This window comes from Perca fluviatilis, chromosome 20 (genome assembly GCF_010015445.1).
Source record: "Perca fluviatilis chromosome 20, GENO_Pfluv_1.0, whole genome shotgun sequence".
Lineage (NCBI taxonomy): Eukaryota > Metazoa > Chordata > Actinopteri > Perciformes > Percidae > Perca > Perca fluviatilis.
In genome coordinates, this window is record NC_053131.1 from 4,295,359 (window position 1) to 4,315,759 (window position 20,401).

At 40.8% G+C, this 20,401-nt stretch overlaps 1 protein-coding gene across 2 annotated transcripts in view; it reads right to left on the bottom strand.

The window, feature by feature from the left end:
• The window catches only part of setd3 (SET domain containing 3, actin histidine methyltransferase), a 61,985-nt gene extending 42,678 nt beyond the window's left edge, over window positions 1-19,307 (bottom strand). The window contains exons 1-4 of one of the 2 annotated variants that reach the window (XM_039785939.1): window positions 19,193-19,306; window positions 16,562-16,685; window positions 895-987; window positions 485-633 (exon numbers count right to left, since the gene is read on the bottom strand). In XM_039785939.1, the coding sequence (XP_039641873.1) occupies window positions 485-633; window positions 895-987; window positions 16,562-16,664 (345 nt within the window). In that variant the 5' untranslated portion in view covers window positions 16,665-16,685; window positions 19,193-19,306. Of the gene's footprint in view, window positions 1-484; window positions 634-894; window positions 988-16,561; window positions 16,686-19,192 lie in introns of both variants that reach the window. The other variant, XM_039785940.1, reaches the window with a different exon arrangement.
• Between the last annotated feature and the right edge of the window lie 1,094 nt (window positions 19,308-20,401).

Genomic DNA, 20,401 nt, shown 5'->3' on the forward strand with positions numbered 1-20,401 from the left:
AGTCCACACGTGCCGCTGACTGGCTGAGAAGCTTTCACTCAAAGCTTTCCTCTGGCTGCTTATTGGATGAACTGCTAGAATGAAAATCACTCACTACTCACTATAGGCCTGGGTCAAAATGGGCGGGCCCGGACCTAAAATGGGTAGGCCCAGGCCCACCCGGGCCCAATGGTAGCGCCACGGGTGGTCTGAAATGGCCAGTCTCAGCTCGACTCAAGCTAGCTGATGGCTGACTCAGTTTGTCACTAGAGGCTGGCTTTAGAATGCAAGGGGCGTCACCTGTTTCAACAGCCAACATAAAGTCGGAGGTAAGAACAGAAATCATAGATAGCTCCATTCTTGTATACTGGGGAGACAAACTATTATTGCTTTAAGTCAATATTTTGTGTTGATTCTGTATTGCACTGGGAGTCAATAGATTGGTTTAAGTACTATACTAGAGAAACTTCAATAATAAAAATGACTACCAGTGGTTTGAGCTTACCTTGATGTCTCTGGTGGCTCGCAGGCCGTAGCCCTCCGTTCCAAAGTTGGCCACTGTGAAGCTATCACAGGAAGCTCCGTTTTCTTGAGCCCAGGACATCAAGTCTGGGAAGTAGTCCTCTCTGCTGCCCTCAAACACTATTGACATACCTGAAAACACACACACACACACACACACACACACACACACACACACACACACACACACACACACACACACACACACACACACACACACACACACACACACACACTTTTATTTTCAACACTAAACTGATGCCTGACTTTAAATGACATCAAATCTAATCTAATTTCTTATTCCTTAAAATGTATTTAGTACTGTGGAATTACATTTTTAAAAATGATTCATCTGAAAAGGTAAAAATGTTGTGTGTATGCACACATACTCACCCTTCTGTTTTTTGCAGATCTTCTCCACTAAGCCTCTGATCTGGATGTACTCCTCCCACTCTTTACCAGCAGAGGGTGCTGCACTGCTGCATTCTGGGGAAATACATGCCGAACATAAACACCTCAACTCTATCTCTTTAAATTAACCGTACAGAAACACACACCTTAACCATGACGTGTTAACCTGAAAATAACATACAAAACATATCTAAACCATGACACCATAAAGAGCAACGAATACCAACCAGGAATGTGTAATGCCTTAGGAGCAATATTTTTGTTATGGTTGTCATTGGGGTTTTGGCCTACTTAAAAATCCATATAAAATTACTTCAAAATGTGGTTAAAGGTAAGATAACTAGTTATGGCGTTTCATATGGTTGAATTCATTTTCTGCGACTGAACACCGGACGGATGGAGATGGACCCACTTCTATCACAATCAAAAACATTTTGTCGTCTTGCTTAATGTCTTTGTCACAATGTTATGTATTCATTCCCTTTTCTTTTCTCCTCCCTTCTCCAGCTGCATTGATAAGATCAATCTTTTCACACGCACAGATATTACTCTTTGCGCACCAATACAACAATCAAGAGTTGTACTGGCAGCTGTGAGTGTGAGACAAAACATAGGCAGAGGGAAAGAATGGCGCCCATGTGTATAAAACTAAGCAGCACGTGCACAGCAGTCACAACGCGCAGGTAAACTCTCCTATCGAAGTTGATTGCTGCTTGCCAGAATGAACGACAAGGGACCTGACAAGGAGGCATGCGAAATAGAGCCAATATTTAAAGAGAAATGGTTTGCGCTTCAAGAAGGATCTAACAGCATGTGATAAAGAGGCTCAGAGTCAGCTCTGGCCAGCAGCGGAGACGGCAAGGCAAGAGGGAAAGAAGGCATGCTTCAGCAAGAGCTTTTGTTGTTGGCAAATAATTAAATGTGTTAAATTTGTTACACTTGAAGGTATCTACATAAGAGTGACATGACGCTGTCATGAACGGGTCATAAACATAAACAAGTCATAAACATTTATGACATAACACTTCTTGTGTAAGTGTCATTCGGTTTTTGTCATGATAAGTTATGGTTAGGGTTAGAGATAGGGTTCATGTGTCATGACTGTGTCATGTGTTCATGACAGTGTCATGTCACTCTTATGGAGATACCTTCAAGTAGTAAGGGTTACCGTTAAACAGTGAGGACTTCACTAATAGCAATGAACTTTTACTTAGTCATACAACAAATTGACAGAGCCACTAAATGTTTGTGTTGATTAACGAACGATACCAACAATATTTTAGTTTTAGTTGATCTGATGGACCTTTACTCAAGTTTTTTTTTTTCCTTAGCATGCTCAAAAAGGCTAGATGTTTTTTCCTTCCAAAGGTTGTAGTTTTTTTTGGAAAGTTATTATCTCCTTGAGCAACAAAGCGGCTGAACTTGACTATGCTTGATTTACATTCTTGTTGGAATAGTCCTAAGTAAGGTGATTTATTATTACTCATGAACTATTTTCCGGTATTGGTTGTATTGGGGTCAGCCTACTTCATGAAACATATCTCACTGTCATTTTGTGTTGATGAAGAAAGATTGGTTTGTTTTTCAATACTAGTAAACTTCACTGACTTAGTTAAGTGGCAATATGCAGCGGTTACTTTTTTTTTTTTTTAATGTAACAAACCATAGATATGGACTAACTTACTGTTCATACTACTTTAGGCTTTATGTCTGTTTCAATATTTTCAATCAATGCCTGGGGTATTAGGGCTTTGCTAAAAATAAAGGCTTTATGTTTCTACTGCCAAGGAAAAGGTGCTTATTTTTTGTTTTATTCAGGAAAGTAATGCTTGTTCAGAAAATACTTTATTCTGGAAAAAAAACTAAAAACAATGGGGAAGTGATGTTTTGTTTTCTTTTGGTACTGATCAATCAGCAGGGGTCGCAATTTTAAAAGGAAAGTTTGGAGGTCTAATATTGATACAGCAGGATACAGAATATTTTGGCTGTTGAGATCAACCACACAAAATTCTTGTAAACGGCTATGCCATTAGTATTATAGATATATAAAAATTGGAAAGTTGACGAGGAATTCATGGAGATATGTGATGATGAATTGAGATTTCAGTAAATAACTGATTGTAAAAGAAATCTTAAAGACAAGAAGTCATCATGATGGTTTAACAGGTGAGTTCTTTACAACATTCAATACAGAGCTATCTCTTTTCCTGCCTGAAATGTTTCAAGAATCAATTAACGCTGGTGAACTCCGAGCATCTTTTAAACAAGGTGCAATTATACGCATCCCCAAAAACCAATAAAGATAAATTATATTTTGATAATTAGAGACCAATTAGTTTATTAAATAATGATACAAAAGTGTACCCAAAATAATTGATGAAGTACAATCTGGATTCATGCAGGGGAGACATATCAGTAATAATATAAGATTAGTATTAGATTTAATTGATTATAGTTACCTTATCCTGGATGACAGTTTTATATTTTATTTATTTATTTATTTCTACAAGGCTTTAAAAAAAAAAAAAAAAAAGTCAAACGTGCCTTTATGTTTGAAGTTATTAATTTTTTGGCAATTTTTTCCTTAAAGCAATGAGACCCAATACATGGAATGTAATAACTCAGTGAAGTTATCTCATGGAACCTCTCAAGATTTACCTTGGTCGAGGTATTAGACAAGCATGCCCAATCTCACCCTTTTTTGTATTTGTTAGTAACACAAGTAATGGCAACACACATTAAGAAGAATAAATTCTTGGAAATTTCAGTCTTGGGGAAATAATTAAAATAAGCTAAACTCGCTGATGACCCTACATTATTTTGAAAATGAATATTAGTAAATCTCTTATTTTCATACAATACATAGAAATTCCTGTAAAGGATTTTGTACATTGGAGTAATTATATGCAAAGATTTTTCCTTTGATAACATTTTTATTAATTTATAACATACATACATACATACATACATACATACATACATACATACATACATACATACATACATACATACATGACGAGACACACTTACAACCCCACACACCCAACCCACAGGACTTGCATACAGATAGTACATTAAAGTAATGTTTTTACTGTACACCTTCTGCTGCATTGACTAAAACAATCAAGGTATTTTGTTTTACTTAGTGTGATCTTGCAGTGTGTGATCCAAAAAAGAAAGTAGCCACTGTTGTGAGAGAGAGACTGTGGGGGCCTGCCAACCAAGGTTATAATCATTAACAAAAACAAACGAAATAACGAAAAACTAGGTGGGAAAAAACATTGCCGTTAACAGAAAAAAATTTAAACTAGGCATTACAAAAAAACGATAAGTAAAACTCTAATGTCGGTTTGCAAAACTAACTAAAATAAAATAATCGAGTAAATGTCAATGTCTTTCATTGAGAAAATAACGTTATATCTTTTAGAGTTGACATTTCCGACCATAGACTTGTTTTATACAGTCTATGCCATAGACATATATGCAGTAGTTTCCGACTGGGAAGCCATTAATTCCAACATTCCATGTCAAATTGAACAAAACATAGTCCATGCCCCTCCCCTGGCATCATGGCGGTACCGAAAGTCTGAAGAAAGCAGCAGAGTCCTATTTGATTATGACTGTGTCAGATAAAAGCAAGTGCCTTGGAGTGGAAGGTGGGAAAATATGTGGACAATTTCTTAAAGGGAAAAATCCCACGAATTTGAAAGTACATTTGAGAAACGCGCACAATGAGGGTACCCTAGCTTACCTTAACAAGGTAAAAGGAGAACGCAAAGCCCCCTTCCCCCGAAACAGAAGCTAACCTCGGTACAGGGCATGGATGTATGGGTACAGAGCCAGGCAGCATGACGGAGACAACCGTAGGACAGAGAACACTACAGGCGGGCTTTCACCGGCGACCCGATAGCTGCTGGTTAGTAAATACGCAGGAACACCACAAATGGAAGGAAGCGTGGGTTAATATGTGTATTGATACTGGGATGTCTACACCAGTGATTTTCAACCACTGTGCGAGATAGTCCTGTGTGCCGTGGGAAATTATCCGATTGGTCCAACAATCTTTTTTTTTTTTTTATTGAGTTACTGCAAATAATTTGCCATTGTTGCGCATTTGTGCCTGCAATGTGATGACTAGCAGATTGCTTTGAGATTCTTAGTCAATATTCTGACTTACTAAGTCAATATATTAAGATACTGAACCAATATTTTGAGATGTTAGGTCAATATATTGAGATTCTAAGTCAATATTTTACATTTTCTTATTACTTTGAGATTCTTAGTTTATATTCTGAGATACTAAGTCAATATTTTGACCGGAGGTAGTGGTGACTTAAACTAAAATAATTTTGTAGACATAACAATGGATTTTCCAATGTTGGTGTTACCTTTTTTTTTTTTTATACAATTTCACTAATTTCTACCCGGCAGAGGCTGATTTACCAAAGGGATCCATTAAAAGCTGTAGCTACTTTACAGTTGATTATTACCTGATATTTAATCCGCATACCTGCAAACTCAGATGGGCTGAAAAAGTTTAGTTTTTATATTTGTTTATATATATATATATATATATATATATATATATATATATATATATATATATATATATATATATATATATATATATATATATATATATATATATATATATATCAGCGAGCGTCTGGTGGCCGGGTTTGCCATGGAGCCCGGCCGGGCACAGCCCGAAAAAGCTACGTGGCCCCCATCTCTCCAGCCCATGGGTCCACCACCTGTGGGAGGAACCGCTGGGGTCGGGTGCGCTGCCACATGGGTGGCAGTGAAGATCAGGGGCCTCGATGCTGGCTCTGGGGACGTGGAATGTCACCTCTCTGTGGGGGAAGGAGCCGGAACTGATGCGGGAGGTGGAGCGCTACCGGTTAGCTCTGGTGGGGCTTACCTCTACGCACAGTCTCTGTTCTTGAACCGTACTCCTGGATAGGGGTTGGACTCTTTTCTTCTCCGGAGTTGCCCAGGGTGTGAGGCGCCGGGCGGGTGTGGGGATACTCACAAGCCCCCGGCTGCGCCGCTTACGTTGGAGTTTACCCCGGTGGACGAGAGGGTCGCCTCCCTACGTGGCGGGTTGTGGGGGGGAAAACTCTGACTGTTGTTTGTGCATATGCATCAAACAAGAGTTCGGAGTATTCGGCCTTCTTGGAGACCTTTAGTGGAGTCCTGCATGGGTCTCCAGTGGGGGACTCCATTGTTCTGCTGGGGGACTTCAACGCGCACGTGGGCAATGATGGAGACACATGGAGAGGCGTGATTGGGAGGAACGGCCTCCCTGATCTAAATCAGAGTGGTTGTTTGTTGATGGACTTCTGTGCTAGTCATGGATTCTATAACAAACACCATGTTCGAACATAGGGATGCTCATAAGTGTACTTGGTACCAGAGCACCCTAGGCCAAAGGTCAATGATCGATTTTATAATAATCTGATCTGAGGCCGCATGTTTTGGACACTCGGGTGAAGAGCGGGCGGAGCTGTCAACCGATCACCATTTGGTGGTGAGTTGGGTCAGGGGGTGAGGGAAGACTCTGGACAGACCTGGTAAGCCCAAACGGGTAGTGCGGGTAAATTGGGAACGTCTGGAGAAGGCCCCTGTCTGACAGACTTTCAACTCACACCCCCTGCTGGAGATGCTCCCCTCGCGACCCGACACCGGATAAGCGGATGGATGGACATTGCTTACAGGTGTGCGTACACACTGTTTTATAAATCTGACTTTTCTTTGGCGTATGCCATTTTGGCCTTTTGGGCATACATACACTTATAGTAAGGAACCTACGCACAGTAGACTCAGCCTCCCTGGTAAAGTCTACTCCAAGGTGCTAGAAAGGAGGGTTCGGCCGATAGTCGAACCTCCGATTGAAGAGGAACAATGTGGATTCCGTCCTGGTCGTGGAACAATGGACCAGATCTTCACTCTCGCAAGGATCCTGGAGGGGGCCTGGGAGTATGCCCATCCGGTCTACGTGTGTTTCGTGGATTTGGAGAAGGCATATCACCCGGTTCCCCGGGAGATACGGTGGGAGGTGCTGCGGGAGTATGGGGTGAGGGGGTCTCTTCTCAGGGCCATCCAATCTCTGTACGACCAAAGTGAGAGCTGTGTCCGGGTTCTCGGCAGTAAGTCAGGTGAGGGTTGGCCTCCGCCAGGGCTGCGCTTTGTCACCAATCCCGTTTGTAATATTTATGGACAGGATATCAAGGCGTAGTCGGGGTGGGGAGGGGTTGCAGTTCGGTGGGCTGGGGATCTCATCGCTGCTCTTTGCAGATGATGTGGTCCTGATGGCATCATCGACCTGCGACCTTCAGCACTCACTGGATCGGTTCGCAGCCGAGTGTGAAGCGGTTGGGATGAGGATCAGCACCTCTAAATCTGAGGCCATGGTTCTCAGCAGGAAACGAAGGAGTGCCTACTCCAGGCAGGGAATGAGTCCTTACCCCAAGTGAAGGAGTTCAAGTACCTTGGGGTTTTGTTCGAGTGAGGGGACAACGGAGCGGGAGATTGATCGGAAAATCGGCACAGCGGGTGCGGTATTACATTCAATTTATCGCACCGTTGTGACGAAAAGAGAGCTGAGCCAGAAGGCAAAGCTCTCGATCTACCAGTCAGTTTTCTTTTTTCTTTAGTTTTTTTTCCTACCCTCACCTATGGTCATGACCGAAAGAACAAGATCCAGGGTACAAGCGGCCGAAATGGGTTTCCTCTGGAGGGTGGCTGTCATCTCCCTTAGAGATAGGGTGAGAAGCTCAGTCATCCGTGAGGAGCTCGGAGTAGAGCCGCTGCTCCTTCGCGTTGAAAGGAGCAAGTTGAGGTGGTTCGGGCATCTGGTAAGGATGTCCCCTGGGCGCCTCCCTAGGGAGGTGTTCCAGGCACGTCCAGCTGGGAGGAGGCCTCGGTGAAGACCCAGGACTAGGTGGAGGGATTATATCTCCAACCTGGCCTGGGAACGCCTCGGGATCCCCCAGTCGGAGCTGGTTAATGTGGCTCGGGAAAGGGAAGTTTGGGGTCCTGGAGCTGCTCCCCCCACGACCCGACACCGGATAAGTGGATGGATGGACATTGCTTACAGGTGTGCGTACACACGGTTTTATAAATCTGACTTTTCTTTGGCGTATGCCATTTTGGCCTTTTGGGCATACATACACTTATAGTAAGGAACCTACGCACAGTTTTATAAATGAGACCCCAGACCTCTGAAAAGCAGCATATTTGCATCTTTATGTGAGGAAATGGGAGCGGAGCATAAAGCCTTATTGCTCCACACGGATGTCCGATGGTTGTCGCGCAGCAAAGTGTTGGCTCGTGTGTATGAGCTGCGGGAGGAACTTAACCCTTGTGTTTTTGCTTTTTCCAACGTTTTAAATGGTTAAATTTTTCTTCTACACATTTTCAGCACTTATTTCTACATCACATATTTTCTGATATAAAACTAAAATTGAAAACGGGTCAATGTGACCCGAAGTCAACACAAGGGTTAAAGTGTTTTTGACTGATGAGAGGTGCAATGATGCAAAGCTACTTGCATCTGATGAGTGGTGTGTAAGGCTGGCATACATGGCAGATAGATTTCAGCATCTGAATGAACACACGAATGCAAGGCCGAAATGAAAACCTGCTCACAAGCACAGATAAAATAAATGGATTCCGTTCAAAAGGTGCACCTCTGGCAACAACACTTGGAAAATGCCAAGCTGGACATGACTTTGCAGGAGCAGGAGGGACTAACTGAACTGAGACAAGATAGTGGTTTAAAGCTAAGCTTTGCTGATCTTCCTTTGGACAGTTTTTTGACAGCGGCCAAGGAGTTCCCTATTCTGGCAAACAGAGTTATTTCAGCATTGCTCCCATTTTCCACAACATATCTTTGTGAGCTGAGCTTCTCAAGCATGACCGCTATAAAAACAAAACAAAAAAAGAGAGCGACAGAGCGGTTGAGGTAGAGCTTTGTGTGTGCCTTTCTTCAGTTCCTGCCAGGATATCAGCTTTGTGTATATATATATATATATATATATATATATATATATATATATATAGTGTCATTTTGTAACATTTTTGGTTTGGTTGGATTTTTTTTATGTAAAAAATGTGCTGTGGCTCAAAAATGGTTGAAAAACACTGGTCTACACAACTGTGTGAGTTGATTGACTTCAAAAAGTTCGCCACTTTTCTCGAACCAAAGGTCAAAACACCTGTTCATGTAGGTCTTCTTTAGTCTATTGGCTATTTTTTCCTGGCACACGTCACACATCTTGCAATTAATCAAGGTCAAATTGACCCGTTTTCAATTTTTGTTTTATGTCAGAAAATATGGGACGTAGAAATAAGCGCTGAAAATGTGTATAAGAAAAACAATTTAAAACATCGGAAAAAGCAAAAACAAACTGAAAAAAAGTGCCAAAAAACGTCAAAAAAACAAGGTTGACGGGAAGACAACAAGGGTTAATGCGGCGTCTTGTGTAGACTGTTTACATATTTGTGCTCATCATATGTACATTTTATGTACTGGTGTTATTGCTGAATACATTGTGAATGCATATTTCTAAAATTGTATGATGTTTTTGTTGAGTTATTACACAATACTTTTTCCGACCAAACACATCTGGACATTCCCAGATCATATGAAGGAAGTATCCTGGATTCCCTGGGAGCAAAACGTGCAGTTAGGGATTGTCTGGCTTTCATCAGAAATAATTTACAGGGTGTACAATAAATTCGCCAGACAAAATTATAATGTATCATTTGATGATTAGGGTTTCTTGAGGAAATTAAAATGTTGAAACCGACTCTAGGCCAATTTCTATCAGAATGGAGTAATGATACGTCTTTTATAAATATATGGTTAATTGGCAAAGGTTTATATGTTGCCTTTATCAACAGGGAATATAATTTAGAAACCAGACCTTGCATACAATACAAGAATATATACAATGTAATGAATGCAGAGGTAGTTTTTTCTCAAAGGGAATACTCAAGGCACCTGAAGCAGAATGCAACTGCAAGTAGAAGAAGGACGAAGTTGGTAAATTGAACTGCTGCTGAATGTACGGAGACTGAAATCGTTTGTAATAATCAGAAATAATATGGATCCCTTTGTCAGACCAGTTAGGAAATGAGACAGGCCGCTCTCCTAGTAGTAAGTCAAAGTTATGAAATAAAGGAAAATGCCAATGAATTTAAATGTGGGTCTTGGAGTGACCAGGTGGCAGAAAGAAATTAAAAGGATGATAATTGACCCAAACTTAAGATTACAGTGCTTGAGAGAAATGTTACAGTGTACTACATCTTGCAGTCTATGTGGGAACACAAACTTCTGTAAAATATCAGAATTCAACTAAGAGAGCAGAGGGCAAAGGGTAAATGCCCAGAAGTAATATTTAAAATTAGGGAGATTTTGGCCAGTGGCCACCTGCGCATTTTCCACTTTATAAAGTGGAACATTTAATCAAGGAAGTTTGGCTTTCCAAATAAATCTAGATAGCAGTGAACTCAACCTATCCTAATATCCCACTGGTGGTGGGAGAGGTTTTATAGAGCTGAAAAAGTTTATCCGAGGAACAACATTCATTTTAATTATCGAAAAGTGTGATTTTTGAGTTTGGAATTTTAGTCCACCTCTCTAAATCTGATTCAACAGCTCTTTAATATAGAATTAAAAGATTGTCACCTGACCTAAAGGCGGACTAGTCGGGCGAATGGTGATCTTCATATAGTGTTCTGCTGCATTTATCCTTTTGATGATACTGACCAGAGACATTTGTGCTCAGCAAGGTTGAAAAACATTCTGGATGCCGAAAACTAATAAGTTAGCGGCCAGTGGAGATATTAAGCAGCATATGCTCCGTGGTGGAGACGCAGCTGAAAAGGGCCAAGATGGCTGCTGCTGTGGCCAGAGCAGAAAAGCAACAGGCTAATGACAAGTTGCCGGTAAAATATTTCCAGCACTAGAGAAAATCTCAGCTGAGCTAGAAGGTCTGAAGGAAATTCGCCACTCCATCGTTTCAATGGAGTCAAAGCTCTCCGGCCTGGTCATCAAAGTGAAGGAGGTTGAGAGTTGCGTCGAGAGTTTAGAGGCGACTGAGAGAAAAAAGATGGGATAATCCTGCCGCTAGCAAGAGAGAGGTCGACATCCTCTGGGAAAAAAATTTAGGTTTTGAAAATCGATCCTGACGCAATAATGTCCGTTTTGCGGGCATCTCTGAGGGTAAGGAATGAGGAGATGCAGTGAAGTTTTTGGGTAAGTTGATTCGGGAGTTGCTGGAGATTGAGGGGTGAGATTCAGAATCATGTATCCTGCCAGACTTAAAATAGACGCCAGGAGCTTCCGGTTATGGCGGCACGGTGAGCAGACGTGGATTCTCGTGCTCTGTTGCCAATATTAAAACAAATACTACAAGGCTGTTATGTGTCATTTTTTAGATTACTTAATGTATTTTATGTTTGCAAAATACTGCATAAAAAAGGCATATATTGTCTGTAGGACACAAGTTGTAACATTAAGTATTTCTGGAAAAGATGTGGATTAATTTTAATTTAGTGAGCAACGTGAACAGGAGTTTTAAGAAAATGCAGAAGAGTGGTTCCTCATTATGGTGTGGAGCAGTAAAAGGAAGATATTGAGGGGTTTAGTGCTGCCCGTGGGTTCCAGTTGGGCATGTTCATGTCTGGGGTTAGGGACATTTTCTCACGGTTTATTATGGTATCAACTTTATTCATTAACCATAATATCTTCTTGTTTTATCCTCCTTGGCAGTCTCAAAACATGATGAAACAATTAAAAGGAGGATGGCACCAATATGCAGAGACCGATATTTCATGGAACTGTATAGGCCTGCATAAACTGACCAAAGTAAAGCAGGTTATGGACAGTTAAAAGCCAAGATTGTGTTCTTACAGGAAACACCCCTATTAACTATCGAGACAATTAAGATAAGACGAAGGTGGCCAGGACAGTTTATATCATCTTTGTACTTAATCTATTTCACTGCAGATTGATGATGTAACCCAACGGTTGATTCATAATAATACAGGACCACGTTGTGTCTACAAGTCTTAATTTAATTAACGTACACAGACCAACTGATGACAATGTCCATTTTTATAACAATTATATTTTTTCAATTTCAAAACTACCAGGCAAGTGTGTTATCGCAGGGGACTTTAATTGCATTCTTGATCCAAGTGAAGATCACACAAGAACTAGGAAAGCATTACATCACTTTATAAACAAAATTCATCTAGTAGTGGATTTATGGAGGCATCTGAATCCATCATAGACATTTTTTTTCCTGTTGGTCTAGTGCAGGGGTGGCCAACCAGTTCAGCATAAAGAGCCACAAAAAAAACACGCACCATAGCAAAAAGCCACACAACACATGCACGTCCACATTACAACAGCAACCGTGACTTCCAGATCTAATGAAAGTCATAATACATAGCAGCTTTCATAAGTTTTTTTTCTTACTTAGATTGACTCAGTGGGAAACCTGACAGTCTTTGTTATCCACAATCCTTTTTAGGTCTGGTTGTACTCCGTTGTGGCCACTCTTTCACTCATTTGTCACTAGAGGGGCTTTCGAACAATCAGCAGTAAAAGGGTTAATGAGGAACGTGATCTGTGGCCGCTTTTTTTCCTCAGGTTGCAGAATCTGTCCATAAAAAAACTCTGCTGCCTTAATATTTATTTTAAAATAATTGGCAAATGTATTGGCAGATGCATTCAAATGCTTTTTTTTTTTTTTTTTTTTTTTAACTTATCTGAAATGTTTCAAAAAGTAAAATAACACAGCACCCAGCCACACAGTAAGCACCTCAAAAGGAGCAGGCAAAGAGCCGCATACGGTTCAAGTGCCACAGGTTCGCCACCCTTGGTCTAGTGCTAACAAAAGCCACTCTAGAATATATTACTCTTTGGTGTCAGCAGAATTTCTTTCAAATATCTGAGGCTGCCATTATAACAGTACAGTCATATCAGACCATGCAGCTGTATCGCTGGTCTATGTGGAGCCAAAGCTGATACACAAATCCCCTAAATGGAAATTTCAAACAAAATGAGTGGAGTTTGCTAACCTAACGTCAACAAACGACCGTGGCACCGCCACAAAGAGTCCACACATGCTTTGGACCTTCAGTAGCGCCTGCAGCAACTCAAACCCAGCCAGACCGGAGATGCTGCCTGCTCTCCTCCTTTGATGGGAGCTAGCTGGTAATATTAGCATACGTCGCTGTTGCTGGGTTCTAGTTGGTGCAGCCGCAACTGCTGTTTGCTGCTGTCTGCTCTCCTCCCAGCGAAGTAGTCTCCTAAAGCCTGGGAGTGAAGCCAAGGGACCACGGGGTGCGCTAATAATTACTAGATAAAATAAGCTAACTGCAAAGTCAGCCTCCCCATATCACGTTCAAATGCTGCTTGCTGAAAATTGTAAAATAATTTCAAAATGAATGCAAAAAATAGCCCAGTAAACATGGCTGGGAAATATTCAGGTTACTACAACATGAACATGAAGAGGAAACACACTTGTTATCAGATGGCTGTTTTTTGAATAAAATTATTTTACTTTGAATATCTGATATTTGGTAGTGGTCTGGTAGTGGACTTGAGAAGGAGGAAGGCACCAGTGACCCCTGTCTCCATCCAAAGTGTCGGTGTGGACATAGTGGAGGACTACACATACCATAAGATGGACTGGATTAAAAACTCTGAAATACTTAACAGGAAGGGGAGGAAGCTAAGGTCCTTCAACATCTGTCAGAATATGCTGATGATGTTTTATGAGTCTGTGGTGGCTAGTGCTCTCCTGCATGCTGGGTCAGCAGACTGAGAGTGGCAGACTCAACAACTCAACTAATTCACAAGGCCGGTGATGCTGTTGCTGTGGAGCTGGACTCCTTAAAGACAGTGGCAGAGAGGAGGATACTGTCCAAAATACACTCCATCCTGGAAACTATAGCCTCACTCTGGCCATTTAACATAAATTAAAACAAGCATTACTGTAGAATAACTATGAATTATTAGAGTGCAAATCCAACTAAATTGACTTAATTCATATTTGTAGATGCAGAATAGTATTTGTGTTTGGACGAATCATTACAATGTATACATTTCTGTTTTTCCCCTCTTTTTTCCCTGCGGGGCCAGTAAAACCCTGATCTACTGGGGAGAAAAATGTTATGTTGGACCCTGGCACTCATCCAGGCTAGTTGGTCTCATCCTCACATTTGCTATTGATAAGCAGATACTGCTTATCAATAGCAAATAAACCGATACGGTTAACAAAATCTGATAACCATCGCTAGACATTACTGACTGTGAAACTGTGTTAAAGGTCCCATGACATGGTGCTCTATGGATGCTTTTATATAGACCTTAGTGGTCCCCTAATACTGTATCTGAAGTCTCTTTTATATAGACATTAGTGGTCCCCTAATACTGTATCTGAAGTCTCTTTTATATAGACCTTAGTGGTCCCCTAATACTGTATCTGAAGTCTCTTTTATATAGACATTAGTGGTCCCCTAATACTGTATCTGAAGTCTCTTTTATATAGACCTTAGTGGTCCCCTAATACTGTATCTGAAGTCTCTTTTATATAGACCTTAGTGGTCCCCTAATACTGTATCTGAAGTCTCTTTTATATAGACCTTAGTGGTCCCCTAATACTGTATCTGAAGTCTCTTTTATATGCTTTTGTTTGCAAGGTGGAGGGTGGGGGTGTGGCCTTGACCAACTGCCACTTTGACCGTTTGAAAGCCATGATGTCTCTCTCTCATGGGTGGGCCAAATTCTCTGGGCGGGCAAAGCAGAGAAAGGGGAGGTAACCTTGCTCCTTATGACCTCATAAGGAGAAGATTCCTGATTGGTCCATCTGAGCTTTCATTTTCTCAAAGGCAGAGCAGGATACCCAGGGCTCGGTTTACACCTATCACCATTTATACCCACTGGGGGACCATAGGCAGGCTGGGGAAATGCATATTAATGTTAAAAAACCTCATAAAGTCAAATGTTCATGCTATTGGACCTTTAAGGGTGCAAAACGCCTAGGGTTGCTTTATTTTAACTTTTAGCACAGGCAGGTGATGAACTTTAAAAGGCATTCTGATCATCCACAAAATCCTAGCCCGGAAATAGTCCGGTACTCACCGGTATCGAGTACTGCCACTTCTGATTTTTGTCCACATAAGTACCCTTATTTCTTATTGCATACCGCCACCTCCTGTTAGTGAGTAGGTATGCACCCCTAATCACCTGCATAACTGCATTTCTGTGTGAACACATAGCTCACTTAACACTAAGAAAACACTGCTGAAAATGTTCTTGTTAACATACATAACTGTATTAAATAAGCATATTATTCTAACAGTGGTCGCTGAAGTTAGGGCTGTGCAATTAATCCAATCCAAATTTAATCACGATTATGATTTCGCCTCCTAACGATCACAAAAACACATTACTTTTAAACTCGTATTTTGTTTTGTGTTTTGAATAAAAAAAATAAATTAAAATTAAAATGGGAAAAAGATTAAAAGGGAAATTTCACACCTCAAGGTGTTTTCACTTTTAAATTTGTTTAATTGTTTGACTGTTTTTTTAACTTCAATAAATGCAACATGGCCTGTCTGCCCCGGCGGTCACCTAATCCCAGACACGAGAAGGGGCGCGCATTTGGCAAGTTCAGCCGAGGCAACGGTTGGGTCTGTTGCAGAAAAACATTTTGACAAGAGGTTTGTAGTAGTAGAGTGTGTGTAAAGCAGGACAAAAGACTTTTGCTCTGTGCGCTTCACTTCTCGTCACTTCTCCCAACGGTTAACTTTGGAAAACTACTAGCCACAGTGACTGGTGAACAAAAAATAATTCATGTCAAGCTGTGAATTCATCTAATTGACATACAAAAATACATTTAAAGTGATGTATTACCGAAATATGCATGTCAATATATTAAAGACACATGCAATGATCATGCCATGCAACTGCTAAATTAAGGTAATGACAAATTTTTTGGTCCACTTCAGGCACTGGACACATGATGTCCTTTTTTCCCCCCCATTTCTGCATTATTATTTTTTTTTAACCCAGCTCTCTGTGTGGGCACAACACTTGCGTCAATGCAGTGACCTTAGTGTAATAACTGAGGAGCTGATGTCGGTCTGGACATAATCTTACAGCTCTCACGAAAGACAAATTAAAGAATGACCTCTGACTAAAAAAACAAATGCTCCCATGTACTGTTGGACATACAGTAAAATACACCTTAATAGCACCACAACACTACAAGTAGATTTGCATAGCACTCCTTTACTGCAGCATGTAAACCACACATGGCACTGAAGCCAGACAACCTTATTAATGTGTGCAGTAAAAAAAAATCTCATTCTTTATTGTTAAACAAAAAAAAGGCATTTGCCCTGGTAAATGAGGAATTGGACTTAGCTCACCATTCCATATGCTCCAAATTGTCTAGGTCCCAACATGTCTTTAAAACAAATACTGGATGTTCCTTCATTCATTTAAGTTACCATCCAAACAACTTTGAAACCACTGGAATGTGGAATGAGTGAGTTAAATAGAGTTCTCCCAACGTAAGGATTGTGAAGGTGGACTGGGTGTAAAAACTGAAGGTAAACGTACTCTGCAGCAGTTCAGAGATTAGGTTCATCGTCTCCTTGGGGGAAACCACAGCGCAGGCTCCTGACCCCGACTTCTGAGTCTTCACTCGACTCTTCTTTCCCATGGTGCTGGATGGACAACTGGGCTGAAAAGACACACCGTTATTAGAGTTAGCTGTGTATTGGAAAATGTAGATAAAAGCCAAGAATAGCAGAATAGAAAAGTAAACACAGCTTTTTACTTTCTTTTATTAAAAGGTGAAACTTATGGGTTTCCAACAGAAATATGCGTTTCCGATATTTTTCTTACACAAAAATAAAAATAGAATAAACAGAGCAGTGTTGTTTTAAAAATGTGAGTTTGTGTTATGTTACACTTAATGCGTTTTATTGTTTAATCTAAAAAAAGTTTGTTTGCACCAATTAGAAAAACTATACTTTTAATAGATTTGACAATGAAGAAGTGTTTATGGTCCTTAAGTTCTGAGCCATCATTTTGTTAAAAGGAACACGCCGACTTATTGGGACTTTAGCTTATTCACCGTATCACCCAGAGTTAGAGAAGTCCATACATACCCTTCTCATCTCCGTGCTTGTAACTGTCTGCCGCACCCACCGCTAGCCTAGCTTAGCACAGATCCTGGAGGTAACCAGCTCCATCTAACCTACTGCTCCCAATAAGTGACAAAATAACACCAACATGTTCCTATTTACATGTTGTTATTTGTTTAGTCACAGTGTGTACAAACAACAAGATCACATGAGACACAGCCATCTTCTAACCGTATACATACTGGGAACTATATTCTCAGAAGGCGAAGCACTGCTACTTGGGTGGAGTGATTTGCTCGCAGCACACGAGAAGCCCCGTGGTGAGGAGCAGAGACGGTGCTTTTCAGGTGTTGCGCTAATCACTCCACCCAAGTAGCAGTGCTTCGCCTTCTGAGAATATAGTTCCCACAGTTTATATACGGTTAGAAAACGACTGTGTATCATGTGACCTTGTTATTTGTACACACTGTGACTATACAAATCACAACATGTAAATAGGAAAATGTTGGCGTTATTTTGTCACTTATTGGGAGCAGTAGGCTAGTTGGAGCCGGTTACCTAAAGGATCTGGGCTTAGCTAAACAGAGTTACGACACGCACAGAGATGAAAAGGGTATGTATGGACTTATCTAACTCTGGGGGATACAGTGAATAAGCTAAAGTCCCAATAAGTTGTGGGCGTTTTCACACATAACTCATTTGGTCTGTACTTTCAGACTTTTTAGTTTGATCCAAACAAAAATTACAGGTGTGAAACCTCCCCGGGACCATGGTCCGGATCAAAAGACCAAATTTTGGTCCGATAAAAAGAGGTAGTCTCGGTCCGGACCAAACTGAACCATGGTCCGGTTTATAGTGTGAAAGCATTGGATGGTTGGGACTTTCGGCCCAAATACAAGAAGCTCTGGCAGGCTCTCCTTGTGTTACAAGAATGGGGAAGCTCCTTTAAGGAATAGCTCTGTGCTTAGTGAGAGAGAGAGAGTGATGGTGAATGCGCTCAGAGCAGAGAATACATCAGCAGTTTATTTGTTAAGTGGTAGTAAATGTACAGTGTAGGTTTTCCGTTCAGAACTGAACCTGAATTTTGTGAACAATTCCACACCTTTGGTTTAGTTTAATTTAGGAAGGTTCGTATATTGGCTCAGTTATCATCAGTAGTAAAAATTGCATGACTGGAAGTAAATCAATAATGACACAGTCTTGAATATGTGGTTTTGAGGACAACCACAGTTTGGTTGCAGAACAAACTCTACTTTTCTGAAACCTGCAACGTTAAAAATGTGTATAAGTATAAACATTATTTCTTAAAAATGCATGTAACGGACTGTATAGTCACGTAGACAAAACTGTGTGTTCCTGTCCAAGCCTAATTTAACACAATTCTCTTCAATTGAGATAGCTTACAATAAAAGTGGGGATATTTCACACCCCTAGGCTAACGTTAATGACACAGTTAGCAATGTAGTTTGTCACGATTGTGGCAATCTTATGCCAATTTCTGTTCCTGTGTGGCAAGTCTTGCATGTAGCTAACGTTTCATGTCAGCAAACTGAACACTGAACTGAATTGGTTCAAACAGTGAACACATTCTATAGCTTAAGCACGGTAATGTTAGCGTCGGGGCTTCATTTCGAACATATCATAACGTTAAGTGAGGTATTACCAAGGCTATCCTCCAGCAAGAGTTAGGGTTGCTAACGTTAACTTACTAGCTAGTTAGCCCCTCGAGTCATTTGTAGCCTATCCCACTATGCCAGCAGTTAGCTTACTAGCATTTAGGAATCACGCCCATCCTAGCGGAGACGTAATTGGAGCGGAGAGTGGGGCAGGGTAGCTAACGTACAGAGCTCATTCATCTAACGTTAACTTACACTGGCTGCACTAACTAGCTAAACGTTAACTTACCAGGCTAGCTGTTAGCTGCTAAACTAAACTGTCAAGTGATAATGTCTCAGCCTGAGTTTTCAAAGGGGCTAAATTAATCTGCTGGATTAAAATACAACTACCTCAATACCAAATGCATGCATTCATACATAATAACACTCAACACGTCAAAAGTCCGAACTTTACTAAACCAAACCATAAGATTTTTTAGTCATACCTTTTTTAAGTTGACAGCAGCAGTTCCTCTGTCCCTGCACTGAACCCAACCTTGACTGAATCGAGCGTGTGATTGGAGTAGTCGTGAAATACGCCCACAAAAACGACACAGGATTCTGGCATTCTAATTGGTTGAAGGGTAGCACCCTCGCGGAACATGACAGCGACTGGTTGAAACTGCTGATTTACGTAAATATGACATCACCATGCCTTACAATTGGATGCATACTTTTAGAAAGATTAAAACGACCATACATGGTAATGTTTAAGCTAGGATGATTGGTTGAAAGACGTGTCAATCATTAATATTGCTCCGGTGTAGTGCTGTCTATGGTCTTCGTTTGAATGGAGTGGCTCGCTTGCAGCAGAACTTCAACGGCTATTTACAAATACAACAGATAAAGGATATATAACTTTTTATACATCAATGGGAATCGTCTTGTAGTTATTTCACATGTGTGAATGCATATATTATTGTGTAAAAGCAACAGTGGTTAGGTTGAACAAATTGAGTCTTGGTTTTGAGTAATAGACCTTTTTCACATCAGACATGTTGACATGTAGAAAAATCACAGGTGTATTCAAAACCATTACTAATGGCTGCATTCCACTTAGGAGAGGTCCTGGTATTAAACCATTACTGATGGCTGTATTCCACTTAGGAGAGGCCCTGGTATTAAACCATTACTGATGGCTGCATTCCACTTAGGACAGGCCCTGGTATTGTGCATGCTGACTCACTGAAATGTCATACTAGGACACTTGATGGAATTGAGCCATCGTTAAGGTTATCAGTTTCAGCTGTGCTTTTCCTAATATGACAACTCAAAAATATCTGCTGTGAAAAAGGTCCATTGGTTTTGTCACTTCCATTGCTACAGCGTTAGATGTAATAGTAGCTTGTAGCATCTGTTGTTCGCTGCCTGACTGGAATAGTTGCTAGAAGGTTAAATGCAGATTCCTTCCACAAAAGTACAACAAGAAAATTCAACCCTAGTCAGAAGGACAGGACCCTGCCACTGAGGCCTGGTACTGCAGAGAGGGGGCCCAATTCATGTTTGTTGTGGGCACACTGCTTGGGCTGTATCCTTTTGTAGAAAACATAATGGCTTGTTTATCTGCTAGGAAACTAGTTATAACACCTTCATGGCAGATACTGGTTGGTTACATAAAGTCATAACCATCACCTGGTTAACAAAGCTTACTATTG